Raw genomic sequence first — 17846 nt, forward strand, 5'->3', positions numbered from 1 at the left:
CACGCCCCGGCCTCGTCCCCGCCGTGCGCACGCCCCGGTTCCCGGCCCCCGGCCCCGCCGTGCACACGCCCCGGCCCCGGCCCCGCCGTGCGCACGCCCCGGTTCCCGGCCCCCGGCCCCGCCGTGCGCACGCCCCGGCTCCCGGCCCCGCTGTGCACACGGCTCTGTCCGCGCCGCGGGGGGTCTGCCTTCCGCGCTGGCGCCGCGCACTCCGGCCTCGGCTCTCCTCAGGCCGACCGCGGCCGTGTCTGCTCCGTGACCCTCCGCGCGGCCCGCCCACGGGCTCGGGTCTCTGAGCAGCCGCTGGCCCCGGGAGGCCGGGACGGTTCACAAGCTGGAGATCCGCTCGGACAGCCTTCCCCCAGTTCTTTTTTTTTAAGACTTCTTATTTTAAAGAAAGAGAGACAGCGTGAGGGGGACAGAGAGCGAGCGCGAGCACGAGCGGGGGGCGGGGCGGAGGGCGAAGCAGGCTCCCCGCCCAGCAGGGGGCCCGACCGCGGGCCCGGAGCCCAAGACGGAGCCCCAGGCGCCCCTCCTCCTCCGGTGTCTGTGTCCGGACGACGGCCACCCCGGGCTCTCCCGCCCGGCTTCCACCGGCAGACGGAGGGACGGACCCCCAAGGCCGAGGGCCCGAGTCCGCGGCCGGCGGCCGGACGTGCGCGCCGGGACCTGCTTGCGCGCAGGCCGCTCTTGTTCCTCTTCGGTTAAGCTCAGCCGTGACTGACTTCAGGCGCCGCTCGAGAGCCTGCACTTGAAGGCCTTCAAAGGCCCACCGCTCGCTGGCCACGCGCGCTCCCGACTCCGGAGCGGGAGCTGAGCAGCCGCGGGCGGGCCGACGTGCGTCCCGGGCCCAGAGATGAGCGACCTCGAAGCCACGGTTACCTGCACAACCAGGGCCGGAGCCGCCGCGGGGCTGCAGGCAGGAGTCACTGGGCGCACCGAGGACGCGCCCGGCGCCCGAACACCGCGTCCACCGGCGCCCGGCCCGCGGAGGACTCGCCGCTCCCACAGGCTCTTCTCGGGGCCTCCGCTGCGTCGCGGCACCGGCCCTTCAGCGTCCCCGCTCCTGTGCCTCCAGCAACCGCAGGGAGGGGCCGGCCCGCCTACCGCGTGAGCAGAGCCTCAGCCGACAGCGTGTTGGCTGGGCCAACGAGCTCAAGCTTCGGAAGAAACGGGCACATGTCCGCCGGGCCGGGCGCGGCCGGGCGCGGCCGGGCGGCGGGGAGCCGAGGGCCCAGTGAAGATGGTTTTGGGCCCCAGGGAGTCTGACGAGCCCCGGACACGGCACTTCCCGGGTGCCGGCTACACCCTCAACGTCTAGTCACGTCGGGACTACGCTGCGGGCGGGCCTCGGTTTGAGGCGCACCGTGAAGAACAGCGATAACACCTCCATCTTGAGGGACGTGGTCCGATCGAATAAGGTAAATACATGGACATGTTTTGGTAAGTTCATTGAAAACAGCACACTTGTTGGGGCGCCTGGGGGGCTCAGTCGGTGAAGCGTCTGCCTTCGACGTGGGTCACGATCGCGAGTGCTGGGATCGAGCCCCGCGTCGGGCTCCCCGCTCCCCAGGGAGCCTGCTTCTCCCTCTCCCACTCCCCCTGCTTGGGTTCCCTCTCTCGCTGTGTCTCTCTCTGTCAAATAAAAATCTTAAAACACACACACACACAAAAACTGTGGTCCTGGGGCGCCTGGGTGGCTCGGTCGTTAAGCGTCTGCCTTCGGCTCGGGTCATGGTCCCAGGGTCCTGGGATGGAGCCCCGCGTCGGGCTCCCTGCTTGGCAGGAAGCCTGCTTCTCCCTCTCCCACTCCCCCTGCTTGGGTTCCCTCTCTCGCTGTGTCTCTCCCTGTCAAATAAATAAATAAAAATCTTAAAACACACACACGCACAAAAACTGTGGTCCCGGGGCGCCTGGGTGGCTCGGTCGTTAAGCGTCTGCCTTCGGCCCAGATCATGATCCCAGGGTCCTGGGATCAAGCCCCGCGTCGGGCTCCCTGCTCGCGGGAAGCTGCTTCTCCCTCTCCTGCTCCCACTGCTTGTGTTCTAATAAATAATAAGTAAAATCTTCACAAAAGAATAGCACACTAGTAGAAGAATGGGGGGGCACTCGGCGTGTATACTGACAGCAAGGCAGAGCCTCGCGTGTCTACGCAAACACCCCGGTAGGCCTACTCAGATCTGAAGGATTCTGAATGACGTGCGTCTAAGTAAGAGTATGGAGAAAGATCACGGTCATGTAAAAAACAATACCGCTGCTAAGGAATGTCAGTTGGTTTGCCAGGTACTCTCGGAGCATTTGGTTTTGGTCTTCATGACCAGCGGGGGACAGCGTGTGGAGTATTTTCACTTCACTCTTGACGGAGAACGTCTGTCTTCAGGCCCCACAGTAAGTGATGGTAGTAGTGCATAAACTTGATTAATTTGCTTTTGAAATTCACCACATTTAGCAGAACACAACTACAAAACCGTTGGAAGTGTTCAGGCCTTGGGATTTCTGCTTTAATGACCTTGGAGGACTAACAGAGAGACTGGCCGATAGTTCATTTTTGGTCCGGATGAGTGTTCAGTTTCCCAAGCAATATTCCCGATGTGGCCCGGGCCTGCCAGTCTGCTCCAGATCAACCACGTGTCCCTCCAGGGGCGTTCTGAGCGGGTTCACACACACGTGCCCGGGGCATCAGCAGATTGCTGACCGCACAGCACCCCGGCTCACGCTGTCCTTCTGCAAATCCCACTGCAGAACTGCACGGAAATTCCCGCGGCCTAGAATGCAGAAGAGCTCCGCTGTTGTTCACGGTTTGGGTGATCACGGACAACCGAATCTCAAGGCCACACTCTCCCCCACACAATACCACTGGCTCGAGACTTCCCGGAGCTCAGAAAACACGGGGCAAATGGCTTCCTTGGAATCTGCACGTGTACGTTTGCAGGGCGTGGCTTCAAGCTCTCAGTGAGCCTGATTTTGCATCTTTCGTTAAGATCTAAGGTCTGGGTTGGTGGTCACCCCAGTGACCAAGTCCCCTGCAGATGTGATACTCCGACTTGAGCCGCAGCCAACCCAGAGGCCCGTGTTGAGGCCGGCTGCAGACGCGGCTCCGGGGCTCAGTGGGGAGACGTGCTTGGCGACACCTCGGCACCAGCGACTCCACAGCCACGCTCGGGAGCTGGTGCCGGTCGCCCGCCGCATGCTCTCCCTCAGATCCTGCCACTGCACCTACAGCGCTGGGAAAACACGTTTCTTTCAGTTAGTTGGCCGGGGCATCATTTCAACCTCGGGGAAACGCCCCGTAACCTGAGAATGTGAGCTGGAGGGGCGCAGACGGCCTCCGGAGGGAACGTTACACCCAGCACGGCGGTTCTCCACGGACGCTGTGAGGGGAGAAGACACCTGGGGACATCCACGGGGGGATCCCACAGGTGAGGTGTGTCCTCTCCCTGGTAAGTCAGTCCGCCGTGCAGTGGGGCGTGCTAAGGGTACCCTCCCGGTTGAGGTCCTGTTCTGTTTCTTGAAGAGGATCCCTGACTGAGAACCAAGCCCTGTCCACTCGTGCACTTCGAGTATGAACTAAGATCAAGTTCACAAGTCACAGTAACTGGCGTTTAATAGTTTCCCCCTTTTTGGCAAAACCATTCTAAGCACCAGGTTAGCTGTTTAGGGATTTTTGCAAAGTTGGCTCTTTGCTCAGGTATCTCCAAATATTGCTTTGAATAGCACACAGATACCGATTGTCTTTCCCCCCTTTTGTTTTTTTTGTTTTCTTGTTGCTGTTTTTTAAACTTCTGACAGGATCCTAGCAGCTTGGATGTCAGGTCTCCTGGTTCAGAAGTTTCTGTTAAAATATGGCAGATTTTAAAATTCAGAGTATCTTCTCAATCCCATCTTTTTGCTCACGCCTCAATCCTGCACCTGTTTCCCTAGTGACATGATGCAGCCTGCCAGGTCAAGGCTATGTTTACACTTAGGAGGTTACCAGTTTTACGTAAGAGTTTTTTAATATCCAGATAATATGGCAAAAACATTCCATGTGTGATTTGGAAAAACTGCAGTACTAAATGTCGCATAATGGTTTGATGTCTAATTCGGTAATTAGACTTTTCATCAAAAAAGACGGTTTATCAAGTTTCTTGTGATCAGTGAAACAGCAACTCCATGCCGACAGTCTGAAGTGGGACAGGGACGGCACGGTACGTGTTTGATCTCGGCAGCACCGGCCTACGCGGAGCCCCGGGGCGCACACGTTTACCCAGCAGTCAAGCCAGACCTTCACCAGAAGTGAACATGAACCTAATGTAATTTGTAGCTGCGGGGACCAGGGGCAGCTGGTTGCTCCCACAGACGACAAGCACATATGATGGGGGCCGGGAGGTGGGCGGGGGACGCTCTTCTTTTGCAACCCCAGCTGACACGAGGACAGCCAGGGGCATGACCGGGAGCTCCCCGTCTACCGACCGCTCCCCCGGTCACCACGTGGGTTTACTAGTTACTGTGCTTTCTCCGTCTCCGGAAAACCATTTCTGTTTACCCCAGCTGAGCAATTCATTTATTCATTTACGGAGCTATTTTACTTTAGTTTGGGTCTTTCAAAAAAAAAAACTAAATTACTCTGTATCAGGTTCTAAGCAGGACTGCTAGTACCTCCCAAACACTTAGAATGCATATCCTTGTTCTCTCTAGAGGGCACGCTTCCACATCCAAATTACCTACATTCTTGTGCAGATCCTGCTGCCTCACACGGCCAGGCCAGTGGTTTACAGGTTGTAGAGTTCTGACCCACAGGATCAGGAGGAGGGTAGCCTCCCGCCACCGGACTTCAAGCCACCCCACAGAAAGTACGCTGCCTCTCGGCACAGCCGCCTCGCGAGAGACACAGGATACGGTTCTGAGCCAAGATGCACTACCACTGCATTTCGGACAAGGGACAGGATACATTTCAAGGGCCACAAAGTGAGCGTCCCTCTGTTGTAAAGAAAGTATACGTAACAAAATAGGAAGTTTTCAGATTTCCCTCAGTAAAACTGATGTGTGTCAAAGACTGAAGATGTTACACAAGTACACAAATAAATCGTCAAAGACAATCAAATCTACTTCTTAAAGTTCAGGACCTACCACCTAAATTTGTGAATGTTTTTATTTATAAAACAGTAACTATTTTCACTAATGTAAGTGTTACATTTTGGAGACCATGAGAAAGTATCCTGGAGAAATAAAACTGCAGGCTATTTTGAAGACTGAAGCCCCCTCAGTTTTTCCGTGCGGTTCCCTGTCTTCTGCGGACACACCACCATCAGTGCGGACGGTCTGCCCGAAGAGCACAGAGCATCAGGTTCAAAGAAGGATATCCGTACTTCCAAAGTCCCAAATGCCAAACCAACCTTCTGTTTAGACCTGCGTACCAGTCACGACAACAACCACCTTTCATTTCCTTCTCATTGTACTTGTTCCATTGGAAGACCGTGAAGAAGCCAAAAAAGTCTTAAATATATCAATCGTTAAAAACAACAAAGAAGAGTTTAAAGAAAGAATATATTTGAGCCACATAAACAAAAGGGTATTACATAAGAAAAAATAATGTAACAATTTCTGTAAGTACCTAACATATGAGCATGCTCTTACATCTAAAACAAAAAATAAAAAGGTAATATGGGTACTATATATATAAATTTGACAAGTGTGCATTAAAGAGTTCTCTAATATAAAACATTTAATTGTGGAGAATACTTTTCATGATACAGAAAACAATTGTTAAAATAGGCACACCCACAATTCTTATAAAAATACGCTTGCTGAAGACAAAATTCATCTGAGCACTCATCTCTCAGACGTGCAAAAACTATGAACTTGTTAATCACTGGATACCACCTTCCACCTCTGCACTGTGAGTTTCAACACTGACTGGTACGAATTATGAGTTACAATTAATTAACGGTTATTTTTCAGTGTTTCTGCCAAGCTCCCTGTAGGATGCATCTATTTCATATGAATACTTAAAACAATATTATTTGTATATAAAAGTCACTTCCTTAATGTTCTTTTTTTCCTTTTCTAAAAAAGGCACTATATTTAGAAAATAGTTATGACCACAAGTAGTGCTTTCGAAAATCTGAAACTCCACATCAGTGTCCTCCATCAACGTAAGCAGATCTAAGAAGCCCTAACTGAAAAGAACACAAAATGTAAAAAGCTGATAAATTTAAAGATTATAAAATTGGTTTATTGTAAAAGCAATTCAAGAATACCCAGTTAAAATCTTATCCCGATGCTACCCAATACAACCAAGAAGCAGTTAAACACGTTAACATTAGGAACAAGGACACAGAAGAAGACAGACCACATCAAGGCTGTGATTCAAATTCAGAAAGAGGAAGGACTGCTATGTGTCCTTCAGGTGAGTGCAGAGGGCGCGGTCGGGTCCCCCAGTGCAGGGTGACTGGGCAAACCGGAGTCTCAGGGACACGAACTCTGTATTCCCGTTTTGTGGACACACTCAAGTGACTGAACTTTTGGGAACAACTGCCTTCAATTACAGCAAGATGCAAGACAAGTCTTTACAGGGAAAAAAAGGAGCTTACCAGGTTCTCTATCAAGGTCCCACTAAGTCCTCACGACCCCTCCCACGCTCCCACCCGCCCCCTAGTCTAAAGCTACCCCGTTGATGTTTAAGATGCGATCTTAACCGTGGCTTACTGGCAGACTGTAAGCGCTCCTTCCAAGTAGCTCTGATCTGCAGCATGTGAGAAAAAAACCACCACACTGGATCATCCATATACTCAGTTATGCATTCTAGGTAGAATTTCATTATTGCTCTCAAAAAAAAAAAAAACAAAAAAAAATCAATGGATCTGCACAGTGGCCATTTCCCCTCAGACTTAATTCAAGATTTACTCTTTCTGCTGTTTTCTTAATAAAAAGCCTTAAGAGTCAATAATTACAAATGATCGACCCATGAATCATTATATACAACACAGTGATTGCATTTTTTGAGCACTGAAAGTACTTAATATAAAACTTCTCACTCCTAACTTTTGCAGTCCTCTCAACTAAAGGGTCAAAACACTTAGATTTTGTAATTTAAAAAAAAAAAAAAATCTATCTTCCCAAGCTGAGGCTTTCCATAGCAGTTTTAGCCAGGAAAAAAGCTTTTCATGTCTGTTATAAACCCTTGAAAATAAGGGCTTATTCTAGAAATATTGAAAGACCCTTAATCACAGAGGTACCAGCTAGTGCCACTATGATTCACGACCAACTGTTACCTTCATAGCTTATACTGAAGAGTTGATTCATGCTCATTTTGTTCCTTTAAAAAATACTCTTTGGAAACCATTATTATTACTCCTGTAGACACATACTCTAGTTATATCTCTTCCTGTAAAAATAAAAGTATAATCATGATTATCTCTATTTCTTTGCTAAATTCAACTACCGATATACATTTATTAATCTGATCACTTTACCAGCTAACTCACAACCTTGGCAGGATCCTATATACTGTCCAGGGTCAATTCTCAGCATAGAGAAGTAGGAGCAAGTGTTTTTTAAGTAACAGCAATCTTGTAGGCAATATTTCAATGTAGTCTTTAATGTGTTTGTTACAAATGAGAACTAAAGGACTAGAATTTACTTCCAAAACTAGGGCAACGGTAAATTTCCAAAGCTAAAGGAAGGTAACCCACTATGTAAAGCTTACTTCTGTCATGTACATTATGAACCTACTTAGTGATTTCCCATCAAGGCTCAAAATTAGTCCAAGGGAGTGTCAAGGGGAAAATAAAGCCTTATTTTGTTTGCTTCTTCCAAATTCATCAGACGGTACTGCGTGCCCAGAGAGCATACAGTACTCTAGACACTGTCCGTGACAACGGCCCTTTCTAGAACACTCAGCTACCTCTAATGTTGCAGACCGCCCCAACCAGATTTACACTACCTGTGGGATAGAAACTACTAGTCACGTATTCTAAATGCATACATTCAAAACTACCGTTTTAAAATAAATTGGAAAGTAGGGAAACCTTAAAAAAAAGATACATTCTGCTATCACACTATTATAAACATTATAAGTGTGTGTGTGTGGGTATATATATAGAGAGAGAGCGGATAATCAAGATTTAAATAAGATGGTAAAAAATCAGGAAATGTAGATTTTACCGAAGGAACTACAATAACTGCCCCAAAGCTAAACTATAAATGGAGTGGCTACTATGGTAATTTGTCTTAGGTTCTGGAAAAAAAAAAAACTAAAACAAAAACCAGAAACAAAAAAACATAACCCAACCAATCAAAACAAAACAAAAACAAAACAACAAACCCACAAGAAAACCCACCAAAATCTATACTAGAGTATGTGGCAATAATCAATATATTTCTATGGAAACGGTCTCCTGCCTTATAAGCTCCTAAAATAAAACCAAGGTCACTATGTGACTAATGATAGAACTAGGAGGGGAAAAACCACTGAAAGTAAAACAGTCTTCAGCCTTGGTTTCCGCTTGCACATCCAATCGGCATGAAGTACGGAACATCGATACAACAGTTTCGGCTTGGCGGCCAAAGAAACAACTGCCTGATCAAGGTCAATGCTGTGACGTGAAGCGGTTCACTTCCAAGTCTGAGCATTTAGTACAACGATCGGGAACACCTCACTGGGCAAAAGGAATGGCATCCATCATCCAAACAGGCTCACCTCCCCCGGCCCCCAAAACGGACAGTAGTTACAGCGGTAAAAGAAGCAGACAGGTTTTGATTCTTCAGAGCCAACTGAGAAAGAGGCCAGCAACACGTCAACAGCAGCAATGCACAAGGAAGGACAACAGGGGGTCAGAGAGTCTTCTTGCGGGACATCTGTTCATCTTTGTCGCTATTAGCCAGAGACTGCGACTGGCTTACCGGGAAACTTCTCCTTAGATCCTTCACAGATTGGGAATTCAGTCTACCTGAGGGCTCTACAACCATGTAAGAAAGCTTTCTTTATCGAGCTTGGTCGCAGCCAACACGGACTCCATGTCATTGAGGATGTCAGAGCTCAGAGCTTCCTGCAGACTCGGCATCAACTCCTCTCCCTCGATGTTCATCCCGTCTCCCTCCAGCGTGCCGAGGTCCACGTTCGTCCCCGGAATGGCTTCTAGGTAGTCTGGGAAACGGTTCTGCTGGGAGGGCAGGGTGCTTTGGTTGATAGTGTCACCTGGTTGGGGCAGAGAAAAAGAGAATAAGGTCCCTTTCGAAAAGCTACCATCAGAGCTCTAGTATGAGTGCATTTGGAAACGCAGAGAAAGAAAAGCGCTCCCCACTGACCTCCTGAGCCAACGCCCAGGGTTTATTTTAGGCTAAACAACTCGCAGAAAACAAAATAATGCCAAGTTTACCTTTGCTTCCACATTTGTTCAGATACTGAAGCAACAGTTCAAGTGCTTACTACTATGTGCTTGGCACTAAAGGGGCTCGTGAAAGAAATAAAAATCCCTCAAAACATTATCTCCAGCAAGGAGAGAGCCAGGCCACTATACACGAGAGCATCACTGTGGATGCCCCAGAAACACACACTGCAGTAAGATCAGATACAAACATCGGGACACACCCCTTTCCCTGAAGCTTCCTTTGCGGAATACTAACGTAACGACACTGCATGAAAACCGCATTCTGCTCTTGAAGACTCCCATTCCCAACAGCAAAACAAGCCTCCCCGAAGTCCGTGACTACACAAATCATCTAGCTCTCCTCCGGGGGTCCCTGCTGTACCTGCCACGACACCGTTCCTGAACACAACAGCACCACATTCCTTAGAGCTTCAGCAGCCATAAACCAGTAAGAGCCACAGGGCTTTGGACAACAGAGCAATGGGGAGAAAAGGGCAAGGACAGCGTGATGGGGAAGGGCCAGGTGTGCACCTGCGGGTGCACCTGGGGAAGGGCACCTGCGGGTGAGTGAAGATTTAGGGGAGCGAAGAGGAGGGGCTGGTGAGCACAGGCAGAAAAGACACAACCAACACTCTGAGAAGCTGTTGGCCGGAGAGCCGATCAGCGCCCGGAGTGCGGGGCAGTCGGGTCAGCAGGCAAGCCCCGTGGCTCCCTGACTCCCCTGCTCTCCCGAGCCCCCAACACCTACGCTGGACCAGAAACCCCAGGGGAGAGGGACGCGGACACTGAGTCCACACAGGTCCGTGACAACGGACTTCTGAGAGGGCCCTCCACTGCCCTGCCAGCGAGCTCAGGATCCTAAGTGCTGAGTAAGTCCCATCACCAGCTGTGTTCAAATAGAGCGACGCTGTCCGTGCTTAAAAACTGGGAAAACACTTTAACTGCAAACTGCCATAAAGAAACAAAGCAGGCTCGATCGGAGTGGAAGTTTATGGGGTTTGTGACTGGTTTTCTTCCCAATAACCTTTGCTCCCAGTCCCGGAGACAACACCTGTGTCACTGAAGGCCTCCCACCAAGACTGGGAGGACGCCCACCTGTGTCCATCTCGTCAACGCTGTTCAAGAAGTCGTCCGGGGTCCGAGGGACGCTGTAGCTGCTCATGCTCAGCCCGCTGTCTGTGCTCTCGTCCCGCGAGTGGTAGGTGCCACTACAAAACAGGGGCGTTAAAGACCGGCAGTTCCAGCGATTCCATTTTCAACTTTTCAACGTGAACACCTCCGCGCACGGAACGAGCACCCACCCTCTTTGCCAGGGCTCAGACGCAGCCCTCGGCGGGGCGAGACGGGCAGCCTGAAGGGGCCCCGATCTCTCCTACGGGGCTGGGTCTGATGGCAAGAAAAGAAAAAAAGATAGGCTCGCAGCCTTCCTCGCAGACAGACACTTGTCTTTGTGGGTGGGTGTTCTCTCTGTGATACCGTTTGAAGCCGGGGGATCCACACAGCCCACTTATTTCAAAGTCTCCGTTTCCCAAGGGACGCACAGGCCGTGGTGGGAACACAGACCCGCACCAGACTCAGGCAGAGAGTTCAAGGCACGGAAAAATCAACCCAAATCAAAGAACGAGAAGTCCTTTCTGGATAGGGCCCAAAGGGACGAGTCACTGCCGATGAGCTAAGAAGTCCCCTGGGGCCCTGGGGGGGCTCAATCAGTTACGTGGCAGGTCGTGATCTCGGGGTCGTGCGATCGAGCCCCGCAAAGGGCTCCGCGCTCTACGGGGAGTCTGCTCGACCTTCTCTCCCTCTGTCCCAACTCGCACGTGTGCTCTCTCTAAAATAAATAAATAAATAAATCTTTAAAAAAAAAAAGGAAAAGAACTCCCCTAGCCTTGAGACGTCTCCTTACTTCTTCTGTTTGGGGGAAAAAAACCCAAACAGCTCAGCATGAGAGGGGAACCCTTAGAGTTCCAGTTAAAGGACAGAGATTTGAAACAACAACATGAATGACTCTAAGGCACACACCTCCAGGAAAAATAGAAAAATACGAGTGAAGACAGATTTTAACTTTGGGCTAAATGAAGTCACACCCACGTGTGGTAAGAATCCTCCTGCACACACACAACACTTTCCTGAGCCAGTACGGTGCACATGGCAGGCTGGGAACTTCGGGGTTCCGCCAATTCTAGAAAATCTGACAGCTACGTGTGCAGTCTAGACGGTCTCTGACTGTGACGCGGACTTTCACTCTCCTCCAAGCTCGGACACGAAAGCAGCTGTTTAGCTCACACAAAAGTTAAAAAACAAAAAACCGCTCAGCTTTAACAGTTGCTCGAAGTTGAAAGCTCAAACCCCCAAACTTCTTCCCTAATTCCCCACAGAAGCGGCTCCGTCCTCCCTCCCCTCACTGTTATACTGAAACCCCGATGACTCTCACGCTTCTGCCAGAAGCCTCCCAAAGACCCAGGGAAACACAAATGTGCCTTGAAGGCCGTGTGTACACAGTAGTGCTGCTTTGGAGAAGGCCTCAGGATGTGGTCTGTTTTCATCCAGTCCTGAGCCCTGAGCTGGGACAAGGGCCTGGAGGCCACTCCACTCCGGCAGCACGTCGCAGGGCGCGCACCGGGCACTGGAGACCCTGGTGCGTTAGAGCTGAGCTCACACCGTTGTGCGGAGCTCTGTCCACACCACGGGACAAGCATGGGGGCCACCTCCCTGTCCACGGCCGGCGGCCCACTCATCCCACAAACACGCGGGACAGGCATGAGCCCAGGCTCTGGGGATAAGGAGGCAACAACGACAAAAACCTACAGGTAGCAGTTTTTGAGAGACGCATACCGTCGAGGACACAGATGAACATGTACCTTAATGAATCACACTCAAGAGCGAAGTGCTTTGAGAACCAAGAGGGGGAGCGTGGAAAAGGTTCGTGGCGGGGGACACTGGACCTGACCGTGAAGGGTCTCGGGGTAAAGGGGAGACAGGGGGATGCTGCAGCAGGGCTGAGAGTCAGCTTGGTGGCGAGTGGGGGTAACAAGTGTGTGGAGCCTACGGGATACATACGAATCCAGTAGCAGACAACGGGGAAACCGTCAAGGGTTCCTGACAGACAAATGTTCCAGGTGGATGAGTATGTCAGAAACTGGGGGACGACACAGAGTCAACAGAGGATGCTGCCCTTATACTAAGAACCTGTGATCTTTACCAGAAAACAGAATCTCCAGCGACAGCCCAGAGCCCCTCAAACGTTCTCAGGAAGAATCTTCACAAATGATTACCAGAGGATATGTCCGCTTTTCTACATAGTCTAATTTTACCCCTGGAGCTCCACAGACCCTCAGATGGACACTGGAATTACACTCATCTGAAATTCTCCTTGTGGGGGAAAAAAAAAGTTCTGTGGCTCTGACCTTTCCTAATTAACCTCAGTTAAGGTCAGAACTATAACCTTGTGTACATACACGCAAACTTCGGCAGGACTTTGAACTGTACGTGTCAGAAGAGTAAATACAAACTTAAAATACATTTTAGATGGCGTTCAAAATCAAACCTAAGAAACGAGGCCACCAGCCCCAATCTCAAGACTAAGCAAATGATCAGGGTGCCTGGGTGGCTCAGCATTAAGCATCTGCCTTCAGCTCAGGTCATGATCCCGGGGTCCTGGGATCGAGCCCCATGTCAGGGCTCCCTGCTCCGCGGGGGCCTGCTTCTCCCTCTGCCTGTGCAGCCCCCCCCACCCCGGCTCGTGCTCTCTCATATGCGCTCTATCTCAAATAAATAAAATCTTTTAAAAAAAAAGGACTGCTCAAACGATGGAAATTCTATTGTACTAAATGTTTTGGTAGAATAAGAGAAATTTCGTTTTTCTGAGATTGGGAAGTTTTCAATTTATCTGGTGAGAAATGAAAGTGTAGTATAATAGCTTTCTTAAACCAAAGTACCTTTAAATGTTTTTAAAAGTGCATTGTTTTTTTATTTTTATTTTTTTAAAGACTATTTATTTGACAGAGAGAGTGAGAAAGGGAACACTAGCAGGGGGAGTGGGAGAGGGAGAAGCAGGCTCCCGGCCTGCTTAAGCAGGGAGCCCAATGTGGGGCTCGATCCCAGGACCCTGGAACCATGACCTGGGCTGAAGGCAGACGCTTAACGACTGAGCCACCCAGGTGCCCCTAAAAGTGCATTGTTTAAAACTGGTTTAAAAAACCCAAAATCCAAAAGTACAAAGACAAGAAAGTATTTTTTCCATATTTCTTAAAACTGAAACCCCATCAATATTTTACAGCCTAGAAGGACGAACTGTCATCAAACCTTAGTTTTAAATGCTTTTCAGGCAAAGACCTGTCGGCTTGCAGCGCTCAAAGCAGCTCCGTATACGAAGGCGTCTGTGTGCACTCACTGAAAAGCACCTGCAAGCCAACCCTGCCCGTGATGGCAGTGCGTGTGCGTGCGTGTGTATATGAAGGAGGCACAACCTTCTACTTCATGTCCTTGAGCTACAGCCCTTGGGAGCTGCTGCGGGGAAACACAGGTCCCACGCCCCGTGGCAAGCTCCTCCCGGGGGGGTGGGGGCCCCGCGGACGCCGGCCCCACTGAGCTCGAGGACAACGCTGTCACCGAAGGCACCCACGTGCTCCCTCACGACTCTGCCACGTGAAATCACGGATTGTCAACAGTGCAGACAGAAGCAGACACGTGACCGGGAACGTGTCCTCCCCAGGGAGCCAGCTATGAAGCCCGGAGCCCCTCAGTACTTGCCATTTGTGGAGGAGGTCACTTACAGCACAGCGTGTGGTCCCCACGGCTGTGCCAGGCACTGCGGGGGTCATGGGAAAGCCACAGCCTTTCTCAGATGCCGGCCGGGGGCAGCTCCCACCCACCTGTTCAGAAAGGGGTCCGAGCCACTGGTGGTCATTGTTCTCAGTTCCTGAGACATCCCAGGGGAAGGCACGGGGTTTGGAGTCCCACCATCCTGCTCCAGTGTTGGTAACTGGCTACGAAGAGCTAATTCCTAGAAAAAACCAACACAAACAATCAGTCTACTGATAACAAATTCAGTTTGATTTACAGAAATAAAATGCACCTGATAGTGCCAAGTATGCAGAGTTCAGGTGTTAAACACCTACTCAAAGCTAACAAGCTACCTGGTCAGAAAGACCAAGTTCTTCCACAATTAAGTTACTTAAACTCAAGGTTTATCTAGTCTTATGAACCCCAGACTAGATTCACTGGATTACCTGATTTCATTTTATTATTTCCCTTACGTTGGCAGCCCCTCCCAAACCCGTCCTATGGGGCAGGATGGCAAGTGTGGTCTTTCAGAAAAGAGTGCTTCTTATAGTTCATTTCTACTCACCGACCCTCATCTGACTCTGTCCGTGCCGAAGTGAAGTCGGAGAAACAACACTGGACGATGACTGCAGGCCCCCGTCCCCGCACCCCTGCTCTCAAGCGTCCCCCCCGACCTCATGCCCCACCATCTCGAGCTGTGCTCACCCGACAATCTCTCAGCACTCCACTCCACCTGGACTGCCTGGCCGAGACTGGGGGTTGCTATCGCCCAAATGCGTCCAGAGGGCCTGCCTCAGCCTCCAGAGAGTCCAGGACCTCGAAGCCGGGTCAACTCCCTCCAACTGTCCTGACACCTTCCTCGCTGCTCCGTCCTTTCTCACCACCTCCTCCGCCCAGGCCTCTCGCGTTCCCATGACCCTCCTGTCTGTGGGAGCACAGGCTCCCTCTCCCTTGGCCTTTCTGATTTGACTTGAAATGTGGCTTTTTACCGCAAAGAGCACTGCCAGCTGCTCACGGAGGCACGCCCACCGGGGAGACGGTCTGAGCTCTGCACCCTCACCCCTACACCATGAATTCCGCCCCGTGCAGAAATCACTGCTTTTTATTCAGGTTTCTGCGCGATGAATTCACCGTCCTTTACACGGGGCTTCTTAACCAGAGGATCGTGCCAGAACCCAGAGGTGAACTTGGGTGAAGAAGATTCACCTTCATTTTCACACACTTCTAACCTGAAATTCCGCATTCTCTTCAAACACAAATATAGCCCATAAACGGTCGTATTTGCTGTACCTCTGACTTTTCATCAGTGGACAGCATTTTCACATCCTACTGTAGTTGCAAATATCTTAAAATACCACTTAATGCTCATCACCATTTTGATACTACAGTAGTTCTAAGACATGCTGGTACCCGAGTTATCTATACACTAATTACTGGGTGAATGGTTCACTCAACATGACAGCTCCTCGACCTTCAGGGTCCTAGTGACCTTCACCTCCACCATCTGAACCCCCCCACAAGACTAGGTGGCTTCCAGCTGGAGTTCCGTCTGGGACGAAGACCACAGGTCATGTCGCTGCGCCTGCGTGCGCGGCCCCCCACCCTCCCCACCCCGGCATCACGCCCCAACAGCCATCGACCACTGCTGCTGTCAACAACACGGACCCCACTTCAGCAGCACTCGGAACACTCGGCTTGCTCCCCCGAAACCGTGCACGCGCTCATCTCACTTCCTGGGACACAGTCTCCTCCGGCCCCGCTCCCGCATGACCGCAGTCCCACTCTCCCTCCCTCCAACCTCAGGGACTCTACTTCCTTCTCTCTCCTACTATTCCAGTCGATTGGCTTTTTTTCCATTACAAAAAATTGAGGGGCGCCTGGGTGGCTCAGTCGGTGAAGCATCTTCCTTTGGCTCGGGTCATGATCCCGGGGTCCTGGGATCGAGCCCCGCGTCGGGCTCCCTGCTCCGCGGGGAGCCTGCTTCTCCCTCTCCCTCTGCCCCTCCACCGCTTGTGCTCGCTCTCTCAAAAAAATAAAATCTTTAAAAAAAAATTTAAATACCTTGAGGTATAAGTGACATACAAGACTGCTTTAGTTTCAAGTATGACAACAGAATGACTCGTATTAGTACACAGTGAAGTGACCACCACAACCATCTGTCTAGCTACCACCCATCACCACAGTTACAAAAATTTTTTTCTTAGAATGAGGACTTTCAAGATTTATTCTCTCAGCAACTTTTAAATATGCATTTATTATGCAATATTAACTATAGCTAATAATTAATTATTAATTACAGTCACCATGCTCTATGTTACAACACCATGACTTATTTATTTTGTAACTTGGAGGTTTGAACCTTTTGACCCCCTTCCCGAACACCCCTGGCAACCACCGATCTGTTCTATTTAGAAGCTTGGTTTTTTGTTTTTTAGGTTCTGCTTATAAGTGCGATCACATGGTATTTGTCTTTCTGACTTATCTTACTTAGCATAATGCCCTCTAGGTTCAACCACGTTGTCACAAACGGCAAGACATACACATCCATACACACGTGTATCCACTCAACTCTCGATGGACACTTAGGCTGGTGAGTGATTGACAGGGGAATGGACATGGCGTCTCTACTTCTTGGTCACTGTAGATAATGCTGCAGTGAATAGAGGGGTGCATGTATCTTTTTGAATTAGTGGTTTTTGTTTTCTTCAGATAAATACCCAGAGGTGCAATTGCTGGTTCGTAGAGTAGCTCTGTATTTCACTTTCTGAGGAACCTCCATACTGTTCTCCAGAGTGGCTGCACCAGCTTGCGTTCCCGCCAACAGTACACGAGGGTTCCCCTTTCTCCGCATTCCCGCCAACATCTGTTTCCTGCTGATTTGAGCCATTCTGACTGGTGTGAGGTGGTATCTCATTGTAGGGTTTTTTTTAGATTTTATTTATTTGACAGACCACGAGAGAGGGAACACAAGCAGGGGGAGTGGGAGAGGGAGAAGCAGGCTCCCGGCCAAGCAGGGAGCCCGATGCGGGGCTCAATCCCAGGAGCCTGGGATCATGACCCGAGCTGAAGGCAGACGCTTCACTGACTGAGCCACCCAGGCGCCCCTCATCCTGGTTTTGATTTATATTTCCCTGATGAGGAGTGATGTTGAGCATCTTTTGATGGGCCAATTTCTGGTTTCTTTTCCTCCTTCCCTACGAGCTTGAACTCTGAGCAGATCATGTGAAGTACACATGAGCACCTTTCCCGTCTTGAAACATACACATAATTTTATCTCATCAAATTGCCACCTTGAATCAATGTTAAAAAAGTGTTCCCTTCATTTCTATACTGAGACTGCTAAGAAATGCTAGATAAAAATCAAACAGCTACGCAGACTGCTATTATAAATCAATGGTCTTTGGCCTTGAACAGGTGCTCGGTACCACTCTCTGATTTTTGGGCAGCGTTTCCTCACATTTTCTTGGTCCCCACCCTGCATCTGGCACATGCTCTCAGGTGCCACGCGGTCAAGTCCATTTGCACCTCCCTCCCATTTAAGTGAGATCACTGAGGCCAGCTAGGAGTCTGGCTTTCTGGGTCCTCCTACCACCACCCGTTCCTGCTCCCCACAAGGCCGTCTTCAGTCACACCATGTCTGTAACTTCTCAGAAAATAGGTGTTTCTCCCCTCCTCCTGCTAAAGGCCAGCCCGCTCAGCCAGTGGCTTCTGGGG

General features: G+C 50.3%; 1 protein-coding gene and 2 long non-coding RNA genes across 14 annotated transcripts in view; 1 reads left to right on the plus strand and 2 right to left on the minus strand.

The window, feature by feature from the left end:
* The window catches only part of LOC145716352 (uncharacterized), a 17358-nt gene extending 16330 nt beyond the window's left edge, over positions 1-1028 (minus strand). The window contains exon 1 of the long non-coding RNA XR_014138979.1: positions 883-1028. This is a non-coding gene — a long non-coding RNA (uncharacterized LOC145716352). The remainder of the gene's footprint in view (positions 1-882) is intronic.
* LOC145716353 (uncharacterized) overlaps positions 1-17846 on the plus strand; it is a 438007-nt gene that overhangs the window by 116929 nt on the left and 303232 nt on the right. The window lies entirely within an intron of this gene.
* The window catches only part of YAP1 (Yes1 associated transcriptional regulator), a 104979-nt gene continuing 92640 nt past the window's right edge, over positions 5508-17846 (minus strand). For all 12 annotated transcript variants that reach the window (XM_081799620.1, XM_081799617.1, XM_081799619.1 and 9 more), the window contains 3 exons: positions 14222-14352; positions 10446-10558; positions 5508-9178 (listed from right to left, as the gene is read on the minus strand). In XM_081799620.1, coding sequence (XP_081655746.1) covers positions 8940-9178; positions 10446-10558; positions 14222-14352 — 483 coding nt within the window. In that variant the 3' untranslated portion in view covers positions 5508-8939. The remainder of the gene's footprint in view (positions 9179-10445; positions 10559-14221; positions 14353-17846) is intronic.

Source organism: Leptonychotes weddellii, chromosome 11 (genome assembly GCF_054177405.1).
Source record: "Leptonychotes weddellii isolate Sample4059 chromosome 11, ASM5417740v2, whole genome shotgun sequence".
Classification (NCBI taxonomy): Eukaryota; Metazoa; Chordata; class Mammalia; order Carnivora; family Phocidae; genus Leptonychotes; species Leptonychotes weddellii.